This window comes from Panonychus citri, unplaced genomic scaffold, assembly GCF_014898815.1.
Source record: "Panonychus citri isolate SS breed McGregor unplaced genomic scaffold, ASM1489881v1 Contig00108, whole genome shotgun sequence".
Taxonomy (NCBI): Eukaryota; Metazoa; Arthropoda; class Arachnida; order Trombidiformes; family Tetranychidae; genus Panonychus; species Panonychus citri.
Genome location: NW_026515513.1, coordinates 408,756 through 430,418, shown reverse-complemented (window position 1 = coordinate 430,418; position 21,663 = coordinate 408,756). Strand labels below are relative to the sequence as shown.

Here is a 21,663-nt window from a genome sequence, read left to right as displayed (position 1 = left end):
AACCACATCTCCAAAGGGGTGAACTCGTGATTTTGGTCTTTAATTTTGTTGTCTCTTCAAGGGCAGACGAATACGTCTGATATTCAGTGTTATCCCATTTTATAATGGGAATCTTTCCAAGGTCTCCGGTGACCACATTTTATGACCCTAATTAATTTTTTTTCATTTTTGTGTGTACAGTAAACTCTCGGTTAACTCATAACTCGATAAACGCAAATAATTGTGGGTTCAGCTAATTCCTACTAGATGGCGTGAGAATAGATGAAGGATGCCCAGTGTCAGAAAAATGTCAAATGCTTAGGACTGATGAAAGGGGGCGGACACGATTGTGTAGGGAAACAGGTCAACACAGGTGTACAAGAAGTCGCTCTAGGGACTTGAATTTTAATAATCCTACACCTGAATGCTATAATTCACTTCAATTTCAATCTCCAGAAACTGACTCCAAGAATTATTTTCAAAGCTAATGTAGCCAACTATGGTAGCTAACCTTAAATCGGCCATCGATCCTGAGTTTCGCACCACTATAAGAGGTATCTCGATTGATTACATTATTTTGGGCAAATCTTTAAAAGAAGTGTAAGCTAATCACAATCATTTGGCTTTTTTCTTTTTAGGTTCATGAGCCAATTAACCAAATCGCTTCAAATGAAGTCCAGAAAAGTGGATTAATTATCGATGAAGCCGATGTATCTTTTCTGATCAAACTACTCTAAACGATTAAGCTCAAATTTCTGATAATGATTCAGCAACTGAAGCAAGTTCATCTCTCACTGCTCAAATCGGAAATTTGAATGTTCGAGATATTCAAACTGATGTAACTCAACAGGCCAATGATTCAGCTATGAACAACAATGAAGAGTCTCCAACCGCGAGAGCTGGTGATGAATCAGCTACTGAAGAGGTAATTAAATTTTCCCATGCTTCCCCATGTTTCATTTTTTAAACTTTTTTCTCTTTCAGGGACCAATCTTTAATCAGAAAGATACGATCTCAAAGATCGAAAGATCAGTTCCTAAAGAAAGTCAAGGTAATTTTATATTTATTAGTTCTTTTATTTGCATCTAATCATTTTTCCATTCTCTTCCTTTCTTTCATTTTCAATTCGACTAAATGGACAATTCTTTGTTGTAACATTTTTCAAGAGCTAATATTAATGACATTAACGACAATGGATATCAAAGTCATTTATTTACCACCTGAAAGTCAACATTAGAGAAAAAAGCTATTTATCCGAATTCAAAATTTCGGTAATTAACATCGTCACTGGTTTGACCGCAAAATCTTCCAGAGGGGAATTACAGAATTTTTCAAGTGTACCATATTAAGTGATTAATTATCACTCAAACAGTCACACCTAATAATTATACTTTTGAGGTCATTTTACAAAAATATGAACTTAAGATTCGATTTATCATTTATTTCGTATTTTGGCCTTAAAAATGTCTCAATAGGAAAAAATCAACAAAAAACTAATGCATGATCTTGAACAGTTAGGGGAATATTCAAAAAAATTGACCCTTTCACCAAAAAGTAGACCCAAAAAGCCGTTTGTCCTTAAACTTTTGACGAGTTGATCGCTATGCAATGTTAATAATTAATTAAATAATTAATTAATAGAAATTGTGTAGAAAAAATTTCTCTTCATTTTCAGAACTGCTATCAATTACTATTATATTTCTGAAAAAATATAAATTTATCTCAACTAAAACTCGAGCTATAATCAATTGATTGTTGTCTTTAAACTTTTGCCGAGGACTGTATTTGTATAATACATTGAAATTACGATTGCAGCTTAACAGATGGAGTTACTTTCATTTTCTGGTTCAACCAGAGCTCAGTTGTCGTGGTTACTTAAGTTGTTTACTTTTCCATAACAATTTGATTTCGTTAATTGTTACTTTCAATTTGAATCATTTTCGTTCTAATCCTTTTAGTTTAATCCATTTATTTTATTGGATTATCATTTTGGGGTAAAATTTAATCAACTAGTCTTATTTAAGAGTAATCGAAGAAGAATATATAAGTAGAACTTGATTTTCTATTCTAATTGTGATTTTTTTGGGTTTTTCTCTCATTTTCCCTCTTAATGTATTCTCATTATCACCATTTTGTTTTTATGTTTTTCTTTTTATTATAGTGATGTCCTTTTTTTATTCAATTCTAGAGAGAAAGGAAGAGATGAAAGAAAAAGAATCTCATGGATCAATAGTTGTTACTTTATCTGTTATTCTTTATTTACTTTTCATTGGTTTTCTCTCTTCCAAAAGGTTAGTAGATGTATCCATTAAAACGAAAGGTAAATGTTACTTTTTTTTATTTTTTCTTCTATCAGTATAATGTGTTTAGATATTTTTTCTTTATCTGATTGTCATACTGAATTTGATTCTTTGATTATCTCAGGTAATACCCTAAGGTTATTCACTGTTAGGTGAACCTTTTCTTGGAGATTTTTATTCACAATCTTTTTTTTCCCTAAAAAGCCAAACAACAACATCTCAAATGTAAGTAAAGATTAGACATGTAATGATATTAACACAGGAAAATGTATCTTGTGCTTTTTATATATTCATGTTGGAATTTTATATTAATAATTCAAATGAATTCATATGTTCATTCAAATGTTGATCATGATGTTAGTTCTCTACATAGATGTTATTTTATCTGTCAAAGATGGAAAAATAATAATAAGAGAAGATGAACAATCTTTATCAAAAATTCATTCCTTTACCTCTCACGAGAAATTGAATCTCATAAATATTATCATGTTTTCTCTATGACAACACTAACAATTAAGTTTCTTTCTCTTCTTTAATATGTAGGTAATCCAGATGATCCAAATTGATTGGTTACTAATCGTCACTAAATCGGATTAACATATTTTTTTGTTCCTCTCTCTCTCTCTATTATCCTAATCATCACCAAGTTATTCAAATATTTGTCAAGCTAAATCTCAATAGACAATAACAAGTGGAAGATTGGAAAACCTTTTCATCCATTTTAATGATATTACATATTAATGATACTTCATTTAATGTAAAGTGATCCAAATGATGGTAATTTAAATTGCTGATATTTCAAGTCTTCTGGGAATCCAATCAACAATTACCGGAGCAGTTTGAATTTTTCAACAACAAATCAACAACAGCAATGAAACTATTGTATACATGGTAATTATTTAACATCGACACAATTAACAAGGTAAATTATCACAATATATTACAATTAAGTAATTACAATGGATACAATTGTAACTTGTTATCAACGTTTACTATTATAATACTAGTATAATAGTTGATTATAATTGTTTGAATTTATATGGATAACAAGTTACTTGGATCTTTATTGTTAAACTAATTGTCCAGAAATAATATAAATTGTTACATATAATAATTGACCATAAAAAAAGACTTGAGGTATGTAACAATCATATAATATATTATAATCATATTATGATGATGATTAAATAAATTGTTCTGATTGTTACTTGTTCAAATGAAAATGTCTAATATAATCAATATGATTTACTATTTATTTTTATCGTAGTTAATTCAATATTTAACTATTCATCAGTTAAACATAATGATGACAATTTATCATTGAATGTGTCAATATAATAATATAAGATATATAAATTGTGATCAGTAAATTACAGCTACTTTACTAGGATTCCAATTGATTTGATTTAATTTAATCATCATACTATTCACAAGCTACAAAATACTACAATTACAACATCTAATTGTTTCATTGTAAATTGTTTACAATTTAAATTATCCTAAATGAATGAAAATTGAAGTGATTGCTAATCAAAATTTTTCAACAATTAGGGTAAATATTTACTCTAATCAATTGCAATTGAAAAGTGATGAAAATTAAATTGCAAGAAATTATATTAAAACTTTAATCTAATTTAAATTATATCTTTCAGGTTTCAATTGGATGGAAACAATTACAATCAAATTACCAGGTAATAGTTAAACGATTAGCTGGTTAACAATTATCATTACCTGGAAATAAATTCATTGTTAAATGAACAAGAAAATACAAGAATTTTATTATTATTCTTTGTATTCTGAAAACCTTTTCCAAGTACCTGACATCCTTTTCATCCTCATCCTCATCTTCATCTTCTTCATCCTATTTTATCATCATTCTCATTATAAGACTAAGATTTGAACTCACACAAAGGTAAATGGAGTTTGTTGAAAAAAAAGGTAAACTCTTTTATCTAACATTTCAGTTGAGAGTATTAAGAACTCAAGATGAAATAATCTATCTCCTAAGAACATATTCTTTCATCATCTTATCATCATGATGCCAATAAGATGACAGGAGAGAGAGAGAGAGAGAATGAAGAAAAAAAACTCTTGATGAAGATGAAGATAACCTAAGGGAGGGTAACAACTTGTTCTGACTTTTCAGAATTCATCATACCCACTCTTCCACCTTGGAACAACCTTTCAACCACCTCAGGTCTTGTGTCTTGATGATCATCATTCCCTGTTTTTTATCAACCATTTCCATCCTCATCTTTTACCTGATTTCCTTTCCTCTTGATTTGCATCAACTTTTGAACTATGGTGAACTTTTTTCCTCCATCTAAACATCAAACAGATGATCTTCAGTTAATCATCTTATTCATGTTTCTTTGTTTACTTTTCTATCCCTAGTTGATGATGATCATGAATTTAATTCAATTGTAAACCAAGGTTTTCATTTCTCTTTCAGTTCAAAAACAGAATCAAGTTCATTCAGTTAATGAGATTTAATTTTGATTATGATGAAAAATAAACAAAAGAAAATATTGATTCCAATTAATATATTGAACATGAGAGTAACTTTCATACATGACTGATTATCATGTATTACAATCAGATTAGTTGAGTTATTGTTGTTCCTATAACAATCACCACCATGAATGAACTAACAATTAACCATCTTAAACATTAATCATTTACCTCATTATCTTTCATGATATTATCAGAATTAACTATTGAATGGGAGTTAAGTTTATCGATTTACTTTTAAGATTCAGGATAATATTTAGGATGATGATCACTATTGATTACTCAATGAGTGGAAAATGTTTTCATGGAATAAAAAATTTCCATTGACATGGTGATGACGAGGATTAACCTAAATAATTATCAGGGGATTTCATGAATATAGAATCTGAATCATGTATTTACATTCTCAGAAATTTCCTTTTCAGAGATTAATCTTATTCGTAATTTTTTGTCTTCTCATTTTCGATGAAAAAAAATTCGAATCCAAAGATGATTAAGTGATTTCGATTGAATTTTTTTCCTCTTCATGAATCAGCTGAATATTGTGATTCCATTGCAAAAGGATTTCATGATATTAAATTATTTCATCTGATGAAATCTATATATTGACTTTGTAAGAGAAGAGGATGATGAATAGGATTGAGAATTGTTCCTGAAAGAAGACAAAAATTGTGAGTTGACAATTGAACATGGAAATCATCATGAAAATGGTGAAAAAACTGTTAACATATGAACAAGAAGAGGATAAATTGTCAACAATCTGTTAACTTGATCAATCAACGAACGATAATCAAATTCTGAATTCCAACAAACTAACCAATTAACATGATAAACTTTTCCAAAGAGAGAAATTCTCATCTTATAAATAAAGTTCCATGTCATCTTCAGATGATAATGATCATGATTCTGTTTCCATGATATAAAAAAACTCTTATGATGAAATTCTAAGAGTAGATTTTGTTGAAAGAATTTTTTTTATTCCTATCAACTTATTTTCCACTTTCATCTTAACTCTAGTTAAAAAGTAACACAACTTACTATTAGTTAATCATGTAGATTATTATCTAGGAAAAAGTTAATGGTTAACTATTAACAATTTACTTAATATGTTCACCATTTCATGATTATTATTATGATTCAATAGGATTCAGTTTTCATGAGACCATGATAATGTCATGGTCAGTGTTCACTACTCAGGGTTTCTTATACAACCATTTTCCTTGCTGTTATTATTATTGATTGTGATGAAAGTTAACCAATTGTTACTATTAATGATAATCTATTGATTATGGTTGTTAGGTGGATGGTTATGTTACATACATACAGCATTTAATTGTGATTAAATTGTTGATTATCATAAGAAAAGAGTAGAGAAACTTTCATTTTCTGTCCAATCCTTAATATTGATTTATTGATTGGCTTTTCATGATAATTTCTTGATTGTCAACATTGATCATTGTTAATCTATTTTTTTGGGTAAACTTAATCAGCTTGTCAATCAGTTTATGATTAACAATTGAAATGGATTAATCAGCTCGTATCAGTAATTGAAGTTGTTTAATTGTTGATGATCAGCTTTGATTATTAACAGCATCCTGATAATATGATCAGGATGAAAAGTATTTAATTGTATCAACCCCACACTCTGGGATATTAAATTTTCAAGAGGTTAATCAAAGCTTTGATTTACCTAAGATACACATAATGGTCATTCCGTTTGACCAGAAAAAAGTCGGAAAAGGTATTGATATACAAATACCGATAATTAATCTGTTGGAAATGAGTCCAGTTTACATGAGATACCCAAAAGAAATGGTTAAATCTTTAAAGCTCTTGTTGAATTATCGGTTCATGGAAATATCAGTTCTGTTCATCAGTTCACCAAACATTGTTCATCTATTAATATTGGTCAACTAGCATTTTAGCTCCCACTATAATAATGCCCCTACTGACCATCGGTGACATCCAACAATTGACCATAGACCCGAGAGATACACTACATGTATGATCTTAAATGTTATTAATAATAGTGATAAACTTGGACCTATTGAAAAGTGGCTTTTGTACAATTTATCGCTTTCATAATTCTGTTTATTTTCAAATGAGAATCTCTTGCAGACAGAATTTCAAGCCAACAGTAATGCAGCTTTCTGATAGTGGCCTTGTTGACTTTTACCCATTGAAAGTCCTCATGTAAATACTTTCGGCATTCAGGTTTCGTCTCGCAAAAGCAAACAGCCCATTCTCATATCATCCTCATCAATATTATATCGTCAGTTCTGAAATTGAAACTTATTATTACGGAGTTTCGGCGTTTACTAAGCTATTCGTTACCACGGCTTTACGAGACTTTATACAGGAATTATGATAAGGCTGTAATTTCCTTGGATTATATTAATCAACTCTCATTGAATTCGTCGATGAAAGCAATTTTCAAGCTAACACCAGTACCATTTGATCAACATGAATCGACACCAAGTGACATGAGTTTTACCTACAAGTACATATATTGAATATCTAATCTACATAAGTAGTACCTTAGGCATTTGGTTTGGCATCTCAGTTTATGGTCAACTCACTGACCGCTCAAGTCAATCCTTAAAAGCTTTCAAGAAACTTATTTCCTGTTCATTGGGGCCCATGAATCTGATTAAAGTAAAACTATGAGTACTAAAATATCAAAAAAATGGAAAATTTTAAGAAAAAAGCTTCGAACTCAGATATTTTCATTCTTATTCTGTCAAACTACATATACGTTGACAAAACTTATTCTTTGTTCACCAGAACAAATAATCAATCCCAAAACTAATGAGAATGAAACTGAGTAAATTTGAATTATTATATTATATATTATCGTTCAAAGATTAATTCCATGTTATCGATATTTCAAATATCAAAATTGATCATTGAATCAATTGTCATGGTAGCCGATTGTTGATTCAATCATGAGTAATCATCAAAAGTGTGATTAGACAAAAGACTTTGGATCTAATTAAGGTTTCATGTTGGAAAATTGATCGAAAGTCATAAATTCAAAGTTGATTTCGATTGATCATCAATATTAATTAAGAAATAGCAATGATTAATTACCCTAATTATTTGATATTCAAATTAATTAAGCAAAAATTTGTTTCTAATCAATGATTTTCAACTGATTATTAGATTAATTAACTGTTGGTAATTAATTTCTCCTATTAAAAATAGCTTGAAATGGCAATGATAATGAGAAAAACTGATTAATATTAATAAATCACTGATTAAATGAACAATTATCATTTGGAAAGGAAAAGCTAATAAAAGTTGAGACATGTTGAGAATTGTTTACACTATTTGTTGATTAATTAAAATAAATAACAATTAACAAGCATAAACGAAGCTGATGAAAATGAAAAGATAATTAATTGATTGCCAAGAGAATCAAAGTAATCACAATTAAAGTCGACTAATTTAATCGATACTGAAGATGTTATGAGAAAAGAGATAAAAATTTCTCCATGAACTTTGTTTTTCATCATTTCTCTGAATTATCTCACCATCACGAACTTTACTTTTCATGAACTTCTTTGCTTCTTCTTGTATTATTTTAACTCGATCTTGATGATAATCATGTTCATCTTCATCGTTATCCTTTTTTTCATCATCTTTGCAAACTAATAACATGAAAATCTTTCCTTTACCACAGTGTAAATCATAATCCATTCCGCATCTTTTTCTTACACCATCTTCATCCTCATCTTTATCTTCATCTCCTTCATCTCCTTCATCCTTATCATCCTCATCATTTTCATCATCCATGACAATCAATTCTCTGGAGGGTAAAAGCATTTCATCTTCTTTTCTTTTTCCATTCATCATTTTTCCTCCCTGAAAATCGCGAACAACAAACTAATGATTCTGATTCAATTCCGATGAAATTGAAACTTATTCATTTCCGTTCCATTGGTAATAACATCATTAATATCATATGATATACATGGGTAACATTTGAAATAATAAACATTATCAACTTCATCATGATTAAGCTCAATCATGTTGCTCATGATTATCAGTTGAAAAACTTAATGGTTTCATCATGATACTTGAAAAATTAATCATCTTTCAATTATTATCATGTTTTAATAATCATTTTACCGAATCATGGTTAGGTTAAGATGGATAATCATTATACTAATTAACAATTTAATAGTTCGGAAGAAAAAGCAATTTAAACAGATTAGATTATAAACAATTTACTTATTATTTTATTGTATTCTTGCAATTAGTTGTTTATCTTTCCTTTTTCATTAATTGTTACAATCAAGGAAAAATAGAACAAGATGAAATTGTAGTCAAAGAGCAATTAGATTAACCAGAATAACCCAAATAAAATCATTAACCAGATTAACTGATTGATTATTAGTTAATCAAGTTAATTGTGAGCTATTTATTACCAAGGCGAATGGTGAAAATCAAGAAATTATGTTAACATAACAACAAATTGTGTTTATAATTAGTTAATTAAATTAATTTTAAGCTCTTTCTGTTAATCATTCACCTTATTGACAATCAATTACTTCAACCCTGTTTTATTATTGTTATTTTAGCCTTAAAAAAACATTGATTACAATCAAATGTTGAATAAATAGTATTGATAATTGATTATTTTCCTTCAAATTAATAATATGATTATTGAGTATCCATTGGATTAAGGTGAATCTTTGCTTGACCATAACTTGAAATTGACCACAACAAAAATCACTCCAAGTGTCTGATGAGATGAATATTGCATTCTCATTGAAATATTCAGTTGATTATCGTGTTGGCTCTCGATGTATCAACTAATTAAGTTTAAACGATCAAGTTTATCACACTTTCGATTAAATCTTAGAACTGTTCATTTATTCAGTTGGTTCGAGTTTCTTTTCCTACTAATTTCAACCAATTTAACTTTTTTACTTAAAATATCAAGTGTTTATTTTGAATGTATAAAATTTGTGATAATTGAAACTGTTTTAGCTTTTTAATTAAGTTTGATGGAGTTTGATGTTTAATAAATTGCTCCAGATTAAATTGATTCAATCATCTGAATCGTCGTCATCACGAACAAAGATTTCATACTTTTCCAATAGGGTGGCTCCTAATTTAGCCATAAAAGCACCAAAATTAACACCAGCAAACATGGTGATTAAAACCTTAATCACTGTTAACCAAGTTCTAGTTGGCTTTTTTTCACGAAAATCAATTAATTCATCAACATATCTCATTAGAATCTTATCCGGTTGTAATAAAGTAAAATCCGATTCACTATTGATACTTGATTTCTGTTGTTGTCTTTGTTGAATGTGTCTATTATCAGTTGAATAAAACCTTAGATTGATCAACTGATTTTGCGACAATAGTAGATGACAATTAAGATAATTGTTAATGTTGTTGTTAGGATTATAATTGGTTGGTAATGTTTTACACGAAAGACTTGATTTCATTAATTGTGATGGATGGCAAATGGGTTTGATTGCTAGTGTTGTTGTTGTTGCAGATAATGTTGATTGTGTTGATTTTGATGATAAACATTTGATATTGTTGATGACAGTTAGATGTTTAATTACAAACCTATGGAAAGTTGAAGTGACCATTGTAATAATAATGACAAGGGAATGAGAGAAAGAGAGAGAGAGAGATGTGATCAATAAACAAAGCGATGACCAATGGTTGGAGTTGAAGGTTGACACTCACAAAGCTAAAGGTTGAATGATGATTAGTGTAGCATGAAGTGGACAATGGTCAGTAAAATTGGAAGAAGAACAATGAAAAGTTTCAATTATCGAAGTGGTTAGAATGATGTTGACATTTTCGATTAGAAATCTTGACAATCGAGAAAGAGGAAAACAATTAAAGTGAAATTTGGACTTTGTTGATTTAGAAGAAGATTTTAAGATGATAACATGAAAGTTAAAATGTTCCGAGTTAATTATGTAGATGATTCAACTGAGAATGTGGTTATTTAAGTTGAAATAAGCAGAACATGGTGTTGGTAAGAGTAAAAGAATAAGAAAAATATTCGATGAGAAAGAAAAAGAAAAAGAATCAGAATTTTTGTCTTTTTACAAACTTCCAAGTCTTTTCTTTTAATAGGTGTCTCACTTTTGGATAGAATTGAGTTCAGGGAAGTTCAGTGTTAAAGGATAGAAACATGAGTTGGATAGGAAACAAAAATACTGAGGAAAAAATTGAGTCAAGGAAAAGTGAGATTCTGGTTCACGATTATCAACATGAGCCAGGAGATTGCTCATGATTCGTGAAGAAAAATTGACTTGCTCTCTTTCTGTTCATCTGAACAATTCATTCATTCTGTTCAATGTTCAGGCGTATCATGGATATATCATCATGATCGAATTTGTTTCTGTTTCTATTCTTTTTCTTTTCTCTGTTTCCTAGTTCTTTCCTCTTGGTTCGTTGTAGCTCGATCGATAAGTCTACAAGTTTATCTTCATCTCTCTTGGAAAGAACAAAAAAGTTTTTTTCTTTTCTAACAATGTTGCTCTAGTTTCTATTCCTAAGCTTATGGAAAATGCATGATGAACATTATCTTCACGGTGGAGAATTCAGAAAATTCTTGGTCTACCTGGTACATGGATTTAAAATATAATCTTTACAGAAATCTAATAAATTCAATTCAATTTAAAGTGAAAACTCAATCATGAGAAATAATCGCTTGTTGGTTAATTTACAATGAGAAATAAATTGAATTTACCATGTTACTGGAGATTTTGATCCATAAATGATTAAGAAGTTAACGAATAATCTTGATTCTATTTATTTCTAATGTGAATTCGTTATTCCAATGATAATTCGTGACAAATTTTCTCGAATTCTCATGATAAACAATCGTCAATATAAACTTTAAGATACTTTTTGTTTCGAGTTGAGAATAACGAATCACCGAAATTCAATCGGAATTATGATGTTAATCATTTTCGATAGAAAAAAAATCAATTTAATGAACAAAAATGAAACAAGAGCAAAAAGTTTGACATTAGAAACAATTATCTTTGATTCAGATAAAAAAGAAATTATAAAATTTGGTTAAACAGTTAATTAGTTAATCGATTAACAATGAAAATGATCAAGATGATTAAGTTGATTATGAGCAGGATGATTGATGACAATGGCTTCGTTAGTTATGATTAATAAGATTAGTATCTATTGGCAATGTAAACAGATATTTGATTTTTCCCCATCGATTGGGAATTTAAATCTTAATTGATCCGTTGTTGATTGTTGGTCGTTTTGATTGTGAACTTGATGGAACCTTATTGTTTCCTGTTCCTAAATTGCTGGTTAAATCTTCAGCGATCCACCAATTAGTTTGTTTCCTTGATTTAGTTCGTGGTTTAGATGAGACATTAAACTCAATGGCGGAATTTTGATCATTCGGTAACTTTTTACTCTCTGATTTGATTCGTTGGCCTTGGGGTAAATTGTTACTCTCTGATTTAGACATTAGATTTGATTGTTGCTGTTGATGATGATGATTAGATTGATTTCTATCAATATAATTTGATAATTTTCCATCTGAATCTGGTTCATTTGCTTTTAAAGGGTAAACAAAGTCATTCTCATTTTCACCGGAATCAGGATTATTATCGGTTCGAGGTCTGATTTCATAGGATGAATCAAATTCCCCATGAATTTTGTTATAATTATCATGAAGATCATAATTGGCATCATTGTCACGTTCAATATAATCAACTGACGATCCAGGTCGAGAGTAAGGGGCTGATGGTGGACCTTCAGGGGATAATGAAGATAATCGGGCTGATTTTTTCCGTTGATTGTTAACAGCGTTGTTAACACCCGGTTGAATGTAAAGAAGTGAATTAAGTGAGTAAAAGTTTCGTGACGAACTGCAATCAACGTTATAATACCAATCGCAGATGAAGTACTTTTGATTGAAAAGTGTTCCGTTTGGACATAGGAAGGCATCTTCCCGACCATCGGGTTGACAGATATAAAAGGCCTGAAAGAAAAGAGTAATATTTTTGAGGATTAGGATTATCAATGATTCAATCGTTGTTATTAAATTAAATTAAAGTCAATACCTGACAATAAGCTTCTGGGTCAGCATAATAACCTGGATATCGTTGAGATGAACATCTAAAGTTGGTCAATGGAGGTGATGAGAAAGCGGGAAAGTCGATACCTGGTTGACCGTAAGGATTAAAATCCTCATATGAATTAACATGATAATCTGTGTATGATTTAATGACTGGTTTAAGTTGATTAATTGGCCGATTACCACCAGAAATTGAATTAGTATCACCACCACGATTAATTGATTCAAATGAATTATTTTCACCGGATAAACTTTTCTCTTCATTATTATTATTATTATTTCGGTTGGAAAATGAATCAAAACGATTCAAATTGTTACCTTTATTTCTTGTCCTAATTATACCATCAACTTTAATTATCTCTCGATCAGCTGATTGTGGGGAGGGTAATGATGACGATGATAAAGATGATGGGGTGATGATCTATTTCCAATATTCGAGGCTGGTGATTTACCTCTTGATTGTTGTTGTTGTTGTTGGTCAGGTTGTTTTCGAGCTCTAATTATCCGTCTTGGTGATCGAGTTGTAGCCGATGCAATTGGCACCGGTGGAAGTGGAGTTACATCATCAAATTTAATTGCTTCATTGGTGTGATTAGTGTGATCGTAATTGTTGTTATCTCGTTGATTGTTGTAATTATTGTTATTGTTATTCAGCCAAAGGGGTGACACCGTAGGCGGTGATGGAATAACTGTAACTGGACCTTGGTCGATATCTTTGATCTTATTGCCAACAGCGTCTTTGGATACATCGTCTTGATTGTTACCATTAATTAAATTTGCTGATTTGGGATAATTTGAATTGTTCACTGATTCAATTACTGGTCCATTGGAATCATCGTCTTCATGGTCAAATCCAATATCAGCATCATCTTTAATCAAATGATTAGTTGATGATGAACCAACTACAAGTAAATCATTTGGATCATTGTAAACAACTTTAGGTAATTTATTTTCTCCCTTTGAATCAACAATTAATGAGTAATCATTAATTAATTGGCTTGATGAGGTCATAACTGGTTCGATTCGATGATTATCTTTAATTGTTTTCAAAATTCGAGGTTCAACTCCTCGATTGTTCAATGAGGTCCAAACGGTATTCTCAATTGGAGTAACTGTTAATTGTTGCAAGAAATTAAATTACAGATCGATTATTAAAAAGCTAAATTGTCACAATTAAAGATCTTTTTGTTGTTGTTGGTAAATTGTTACAATTGTAAAACTTTTCCCCATTCATTTGAATACATTGATTTACTTTTTCTTGGTAATTTATTTTTTTGCTTCTTCTTTTATTTGCCTTAATTGTTGTGATCACAATTAACAATTAAATGTCTTGAAAGGGTCAAAATTAATCAAGTTAATTAGATGGTTTATTGTTTTGAAGATAATTAAGAAAGTAAATCAAAGAGAAATTAGAAACAATTGATTTAATTTAAATGACCAACAAACCGCCATTTAAATAACAATTAAAATGATTCAGTTAATTAGTAGGATTAAAGTTGGTTGATTTAAATTAACTATTCGATCAATTGTTTAACAATTAAAATGATTTATAATTTCATGGTCAAAGTTAAATTGTTAATTCATCCAATTGTCAACAATTAGCATAACAACAACACCCAAACACCCTTGCCAATTAGTTGATTGTTGTGAAATTGATTGAAGTTATAAAGACAAAAAGTTAGTTAGTTAATTGTGTTACTTTTACTTTTGTCATAATTAAATGATTAAAGATAATGAAGATTATGATTATAATCAACAACAAGTTTTTCAATGAATTTATTAATTTAATAAGATTAACTTATAATTAACTGTTCACTTGCAACAATTAACGATAACGCCTTGATTATCATTATTAACTTTGTTACAATTAACTTTTACTTTCATTAACTTAATCATATTTGTATATCTTGAGGTCATCTTAAGATGTTAATTGTGATGGACTAACAACAATTTAATTTAATTACTAACAAAATATTTGCAACTTTGAATAGTTTTTGTTTAATTACAATGAAAATCAAAATGATGAAAAGCAATCAACTAATCACAATTAACCTGTCGAGTTAAATCAATTTTCAAATGAATCAATTAACCTTCAAGATGATAATCAAATCTCATTTAAATTGTAAATTAAATCTAATTGTTTATAAATAATCTCGTTCATTTGATTGCCAACAAATTCAAAACAATCAGATTAACATTTGATTTGGAAATAACTAAAATACAATTAACTTAATTGTGACAATTTATCTCGATAAAATCAATTAATATTGACAATGAGACACACAAATTTTTGTTAATTAATTAATTAAGTTAATTGGTTGTCCAGTCATTGAAAAATTAACTCACTCACAATTAACTTTCAGTTAAACCTCTTCATTTCCTGATTTAAATTGTTAACTAAATTGTTTAATAACAATAATCATCTGCCTTTTGTGTTAATTGTGTTAAGGAAGTTAACTAACAATTTAAATGTTGATTAAATTTGCTCATCAACACCAGAAAATTATGTGAGTGTGTTTTGATTGTTAACAATCAAAACAAAATTAAATCTAAATAATTAACTTCAAATCCTTGATAACTAATTGCTCATGGTCACAATTAACAAAAAAAAGTAACCATGATAATCAGTGTAATTTAATTATGTTACAATTAAAATTTTCACATCAAATTGTTGTTAATGATTAACTTTAACAGTTGAGTAAATAATTGATTAACTAATCATAATTTGTAATAATTAAATTTTCTACTAATTAAAGTGAAGTTTATTCAACTTGATTTCTTAATTCACTTTCACCAACTTCCAATAACAATCAAAATTAATCATAAATCATTAATTTAAACTGAATACAAATTGAATTTTCTAAATTTAATCATTAACTCAAATGATCATCATTAACAATTAATTAATATACTATTTGAATTTCATTTCATTTTCTTGATTAACTTGTGTTACTTAATTTAGTTTTTCTTAATCAATAAATTAGTTAATGATGATTGAAAACTTTGCTTCCTAACAATCAAGGAAACTTTTTGAAAATTAATCAATTATGATTAATAAAATTAGCAACACTCAATAATCAAATTGTTACAATAACTTTAATCAATAATGATGATGATGTTGGTGTTGGTGTTGGTAATTAAATTGATTGTAATGAGAAAAAAAAATTCTGGTCAATCACAATTTACTTGATTGTTGTTGGTTAGTTGATGATAAAAATGTGATGACAATTTAATGTTGACATAAATTGTTACACTTTTGATATTAGTTAAAAGTATGCTAACAATTTAGTCAACCTAATTGATTGTTGTGATCGACAATCAATTGACATTTAAATTGATTGTTTATGAAAGGGGCTAAATGTCTGTGTGAATTACAATCAATGATTTTCAATCATCAAACAATTAACTAACTATGATTACTTACTGATGATGATGAGAAAAAATTTCTTTTGATTGTTGAGATTTAGTTTAATTTGCTTCATTTAATAACAACAATCAAAAGAAATGTTAGTTAGTGAGTGTGTTCAATTGCAATTAGTTGATCATCAACAATTTAACACAATTTCAGAGTTTGTAAAATGGTTGATTAAACAGTTAAATAGGTAAACAATTTAAAAACAATCAACTAATTTTGATTTTTTTGTTACTTCGTTGAAATTATCAATAATCAATTTTTACTATTAATTTAACACAATTTAAGTTAATTAAATGAACATCCTGGAATTGATTATCATTTCTGTTTACCTGTTAATCACTAGCAATTGACACTTAATTATCTGGTAATTGTTGTTACACAATTAAAGTTAATTTTAATTTTTCTCTCACCAACTAAATTAGATTACATTTAGATTGGTCAATTGGTTTGATAATCATTGATAACAATCAAGACTGATTGTTAATCATAATCATTTACTTTCAATTTCAACAATAACTGGACAATATGATGATACAATTTAACATGATTAAAGTTAATTGTTGTAGTAAACGTTTCAATAAAGTTAATTATTTTTTTTCAGCTTCTTAATCATATTAACTAATCCAATAAGAATCTAAAAATCATTTAATCATTGTAAGTTAATTGTGATCATTATGAGTCTCTTATTGTTGTGATAAACTTATTTTAAGATGATGATTATAATAAATATCACTTCTAGTTAATTGTAAACAATTTAATTAGTCTAAAAGTTTGTTAAATTGTAGTTTGCTACAACAACAAAATCAACTGATTGAGACTTTAATTTTCTGATTCTGATACTTGATATAAATCATTTAACTTGACGATTAGTTAATTGTTACCGTTTAATGATTAAAAGTAAAGAAGAAGATGAAAAAACTTAATCAACTTATTTATTTGTTTAATGATCATTAACAATCAATTGATTAAAAGTTGATGAGATCTGAAGGATTGTGAGAAAATTAAAATTTTCACTGATTGAGAAAAAAATTATAATTAATTGAACTGAATTAAAAATATCATATTAATATAATGATAATATTGATCATGCTGAATGACCTAATAAGTATTTTTTTATATATTATCATTAATCAATTGTTAATAAATCATTTATTGTCCATGTTGATTGCTGGTAACAATTTAATTCCGGTCAGTTAAATGTTTTTTTTAATCAATCTCTTTGGGCTTCTTATTCAATTGTAATTACATTTGTGAGTCTATTGTTTACAATTAAGTCATGCTGGTGATGATAATATTACTAATGATGATGATTATCATCCTCATCTTAATGATTAAGATCAATATGATTATTGTTATCATTAGATTTTCAATTAGTTTCAGTTAATCATATCACTTGACCAACATTCAGTGTTAATTGTTTAGCTAATTGAGTTGTAATTGTAATGGTTTTTAATTGTAATCGATAGGGAAATTTATCTTTTACCTTTTTCGTTTGTGTTTAATTAATTATTTTCAGTGTTAATTTAATCATTGGATTGTTGATTAAATATTAATATCAATGGTTTGGTTCAAAGGGTTGGATTGGTTTTAATTGTTAAATTGTTTACTTACTTTGCCATGATGAAATTAAAATGATCACAATTATTGACAACATGATTATTGATTAACAAAGGTTGATGATTAACGATAATTTTAACGAGACAATTTAAATTGTTACGGTGATGGTTTTTGTTGGTTACAATTTACAATTGACAAGGTGACATTAGTTGACACAATGGTTGATTACGATTAAGATGATTGTTACTGTTTTGATCTAATCACTTGGTACAGATCATAACTCGTTTTCTTTGACTAAATTAAAAAGTAAAAGTGACAACAATTTGAAACAATTAACGAAATCAACTGATCAAGTCAATAGTTTTTGCTCCAAGTGAAAAGTGACCTCCGAACGATCGCTTTTTGTTATTAATCTAATCGACTCACTTGTCGACTTTTTTGTCCTAATGTAAATAAGAATGGGGGAGGAGTTGATGTAAGATATTAATCACAATTATCAAATTAACAAAAAGAAAAGGGTGGAGGTTAAGGAGGAGGAAGATGAAGAAGATGAAGATGATCATCGAGAAGAAAAAAAAATGAAAACTTTTCTTTAGTTCTTTTTTCAGTCAACAGATGTCACTTAAATTCTTTAATTTTCGACCAAAAACCGTAAGCGAAAGCGGATTATTCGAAAACCGTAATTACCGAATTCTTTTCGGTCCGATTATGTTTTTTTTTCTCAATTCATTTAATTGAAATTTTCATTTTAATTCTTTTTGGTTAATTGATTTCTTTCATTGACTGGGAAGTTTAATTTATTAATCAGTTGTCTTCCTTCAATTTGTGTTGCCATATTTACCTAGATAAATTTACTCTTTGCTCAATTAAAACCGTTTAATATTCATTCAAAATGGGTTTCACATTTGCGGCCTTTTCTTATGTATTTGCCTTAATTTTGGACGCTTTCCTTATATTTTTTGCCGTTTTCCATGTAAGTAAATTAAATTGTCTCACAATTTAGATCTTATGCTTAATTGTGATGTTAATTGTCTACCTATTTACTTTACTAATTGCCACTTTTGTTCTGTTTTCTTATTTTATTCTTTTTCTATTCTTAGGTAATAGCCTTTGATGAACTGAAAACCGACTTTAAGAATCCAATTGATCAATGTAATACTCTAAACCCCTTGGTGTTACCAGAATATATAATTCACATAACATTCAATGTGCTTTTCTTATTCGCTGGTGAATGGTTTACAGTTTTACTTAACATACCTTTAATATCCTACCATGTTTACAGGTAAGCAAATTAAAGAGACTAAATTTAATCAGCTGTCTATTTGTGTTCCTACACAATTAAGACTTTGTTTTATCATCACTTTCTCTCTCCTGTTATCCTATGCTACTTTTTTTTGTACAAATAGATTGAAATGCTCTTCCTTTTTCTATTTTTAATTTATATTCTATTCTATTTATCTTCTCTTTCAGATACATACATAGACCAGCAGGTATGAGTGGCCCTGGTCTTTATGATCCAACCACCATCATGAATGCTGATCAAATGAGCCGAGCAACGAAAGAGGGATGGTTTAAATTAGCTTATTACCTTTTATCCTTCTTCTATTACCTTTATGGAATGATTTCATCGTTGATTGCTGTTTGATCGAGATGTTTTCCTAAATTCCACATGATCGAAATCAATTTTTTTCACCTCTCCACAATTAAAACCAAAAATCCTAAATCACAACAAAAATGGCTGATAATCAACAACCAGCAATTTATATATAAATATAAAAGGATGATTTAATTAACTCTTCTCGCTCCTCCCTCTGTGTGTGTTTGTGTCAATTTTTCGGGAATTCTCAATGTGTCACCATTTTTCAAATTATCGAAGACAAATTTCCAGCAAAGGACAATCAATTTACACAGATCTCAAATCTATCAACATCAATTTTTTTTGTATACACAATCAACAGTGTTTAACATTTTACACTTTCAAAGATGATAATCAATTTCTGAGTCATTCAGGGTTCAGAATAATCAATTAATATTTAAAATTCTTGTATTGCTTATCTAACCAACATCATTCACACTCTACTGTTCATTTGAATTCTGAGCATTTTGAGAAATGAGATAAAAAAGATGATAGAATATCAATCGGCCGTATCCATTTGATCATCAATTTTTATTCTCCTTTATAAATTTTCTCAATTAATTCGAGAAAAATATTAATAAACTTGATTATATTTCGGGGGTTGATTGTTCTGTTTTCATTGCCTCGGTTTCTTCAAGGAATTGGATTATTTTTGATTGTTCACAATTGATTCAAGCTTTTCATTCAGTTCTTTGTGACTATTAGTGTTTCTTAAATTGTTACCAATTTTTTCAACTCGAGCTAAAAGTTGTTCATCTTCAAGAATCGAGTCAATTGCCGATAAAAGTTGTTCTTGGGTAACAGAATGTGGACTGAACGATGCACCGACTTTAAGGTCAACCACCCGACGGCCATTGTCAAATTGGTCACCGAGAATCGGTAATATTATACAGGGTTTACCGAAGTAAAATGTCTCAATGAATGTGCTGTTTCCACCATGATGAATAACCAAATCAACTTTGGGCATGATTTTCATTTGATTCAAATATTTTCCACCAATCATGTTATCAGGTAATTCAATTGATTCATGGTGAATACCTTTGGAAACGATGAATCTATGAGGTGAATGAGCAAGAATACCAATCAAACGATTCATGATATCGATTAAAGCAGTGGCCATTGATCCAAGAGAAAAGAGGATCAACTTTTTACCGTCATTCTGGTCAGTCCGATTTAGCCAAGAATCGTCAGGTAATCCTAATGGACTTTCGTCATCAGATCCTCGAACCATATGTTCAAGTCGAAACCATTTTTCTGGAACTGGTCCATATTCAGAGTAATCTAAATCTCTCGGGTAAAGGTAAATATTTAGATGTGGCGATTGTCCAAGAAGCGAGAAGTCAAGACGATCTTCCAATTCGAGGTTAATTCCAACACTCTCCAGGTACTCGTCGAATTGTTTTCTAATTGGTTCAAGACTTTTGGAAAATCTTTCTCGAGTTTGTTTGATTAACTCGAGATCATCACCTTTACCTAATCCACTGGAAAATGGAGGTGCATCAGATTTCCAGTAAATCATCGGTGGACTACAAGAAAATAAGGCCACGTAAGGAATTCCCGATTGAACAAAAGCAGGTACAGTTGTCCAAAAATCGAAGATAATTAAATCGGGTTTCACTCTCTTTATGGTTTCGGCATACGAACCATTGTCCTTCATAATTGAATCGCAACATTGTTTGAATCCATGAGCACCGACCAAGGGAAACTGTTGAAGAGCAGGTAAACTGAAAACTGCCGCTTGTGAACTGATTAGATTTGAGCTCGAAGATCTAACATCGTCACTCGGGGCCACTGTAGTATCTTCAAACGTTTCGACCTGGAAACCAGAGTCTTTTAAGGTCGCAGTCCAAACGGCAGGTAATATGAAGACACATTCGTGGTTAAAAGTGGCCAAAGTTCGAGCTAAAGCTGTACATATATTAATACGACCAGAACTGTACAGATGATAAAGAAAATGAAAAGAATTGAATTAAACAATCAAACAATAAGTTACATTAATTTGAGACAATTACGATTACCTGGCCATTGGAATCAGAGCGATTTTCATATTTATACGGATGCAAGTTCAATTCAATACTTTGTAAATAAGATTCACAATCAACAGTATAACTGAAATTAATCATAACTTGGATTTCCTTTTTAATTTAATTACAATTAGCACTTATCAATTAGA

The 21,663-nt window shown here is 29.2% G+C and overlaps 4 protein-coding genes and 1 long non-coding RNA gene across 5 annotated transcripts; 2 read left to right on the top strand and 3 right to left on the bottom strand.

The window, feature by feature from the left end:
* Positions 1 to 1,779: 1,779 nt before the first annotated feature.
* Positions 1,780 to 7,264, top strand: LOC128389443 (uncharacterized). The gene is made up of 4 exons (XR_008325461.1): positions 1,780 to 2,299; positions 2,404 to 2,504; positions 2,823 to 3,201; positions 3,932 to 7,264. It is a non-coding gene; the product is annotated as an uncharacterized LOC128389443 (long non-coding RNA).
* Positions 7,265 to 9,339: 2,075 nt separating this feature from the next.
* On the bottom strand, positions 9,340 to 11,335 carry LOC128389434 (uncharacterized). Its single transcript, XM_053349030.1, has one exon. It carries the CDS (start codon positions 10,400 to 10,402, stop codon positions 9,845 to 9,847), a length of 558 nt encoding a protein of 185 aa, XP_053205005.1. The 5' UTR covers positions 10,403 to 11,335; the 3' UTR covers positions 9,340 to 9,844.
* A 457-nt stretch (positions 11,336 to 11,792) lies between these two features.
* Positions 11,793 to 18,368, bottom strand: LOC128389442 (putative uncharacterized protein DDB_G0282133). The gene is made up of 4 exons (XM_053349039.1): positions 17,909 to 18,368; positions 13,304 to 13,994; positions 12,869 to 13,211; positions 11,793 to 12,786 (listed from the first exon to the last, which is right to left on the bottom strand). The coding sequence occupies exons 1-4, from the start codon at positions 17,949 to 17,951 to the stop codon at positions 12,019 to 12,021; spliced, it is 1,845 nt and encodes a 614-aa protein (XP_053205014.1). The 5' UTR covers positions 17,952 to 18,368; the 3' UTR covers positions 11,793 to 12,018.
* A 236-nt stretch (positions 18,369 to 18,604) lies between these two features.
* Positions 18,605 to 20,090, top strand: LOC128389436 (protein cornichon-like). Its single transcript, XM_053349034.1, has 3 exons — positions 18,605 to 18,827; positions 18,955 to 19,136; positions 19,325 to 20,090. Exons 1-3 carry the CDS (start codon positions 18,747 to 18,749, stop codon positions 19,497 to 19,499), a joined length of 438 nt encoding a protein of 145 aa, XP_053205009.1. The 5' UTR covers positions 18,605 to 18,746; the 3' UTR covers positions 19,500 to 20,090.
* Positions 20,003 to 21,661, bottom strand: LOC128389424 (NDP-glycosyltransferase YjiC-like). Its single transcript, XM_053349017.1, has 2 exons — positions 21,509 to 21,661; positions 20,003 to 21,424 (listed from the first exon to the last, which is right to left on the bottom strand). Exons 1-2 carry the CDS (start codon positions 21,535 to 21,537, stop codon positions 20,137 to 20,139), a joined length of 1,317 nt encoding a protein of 438 aa, XP_053204992.1. The 5' UTR covers positions 21,538 to 21,661; the 3' UTR covers positions 20,003 to 20,136.
* Between the last annotated feature and the right edge of the window lie 2 nt (positions 21,662 to 21,663).

Excerpts from the sequence above, each read along its gene's own strand:
- LOC128389434 (XM_053349030.1), bottom strand. The coding sequence starts at position 10,402 with ATGGTCACTTCAACTTTCCATAGGTTTGTAATTAAACATCTAACTGTC.
- LOC128389442 (XM_053349039.1), bottom strand. The coding sequence starts at position 17,951 with ATGTTGTCAATAATTGTGATCATTTTAATTTCATCATGGCAAA. Across the intron at positions 13,995-17,908 it reads TTTAATTTCATCATGGCAAA|TTACTCCAATTGAGAATACC; the intron begins GTAAGTAAACAA and ends AACAATTAACAG. Across the intron at positions 12,787-12,868 it reads ACCCAGAAGCTTATTGTCAG|GCCTTTTATATCTGTCAACC; the intron begins GTATTGACTTTA and ends CTTTTCTTTCAG.
- LOC128389436 (XM_053349034.1), top strand. The coding sequence starts at position 18,747 with ATGGGTTTCACATTTGCGGCCTTTTCTTATGTATTTGCCTTAATTTTG. Across the intron at positions 18,828-18,954 it reads TATTTTTTGCCGTTTTCCAT|GTAATAGCCTTTGATGAACT; the intron begins GTAAGTAAATTA and ends TTCTATTCTTAG. Across the intron at positions 19,137-19,324 it reads ATATCCTACCATGTTTACAG|ATACATACATAGACCAGCAG; the intron begins GTAAGCAAATTA and ends CTTCTCTTTCAG.
- LOC128389424 (XM_053349017.1), bottom strand. The coding sequence starts at position 21,537 with ATGAAAATCGCTCTGATTCCAATGGCCAG. Across the intron at positions 21,425-21,508 it reads GCTCTGATTCCAATGGCCAG|TTCTGGTCGTATTAATATAT; the intron begins GTAATCGTAATT and ends TCATCTGTACAG.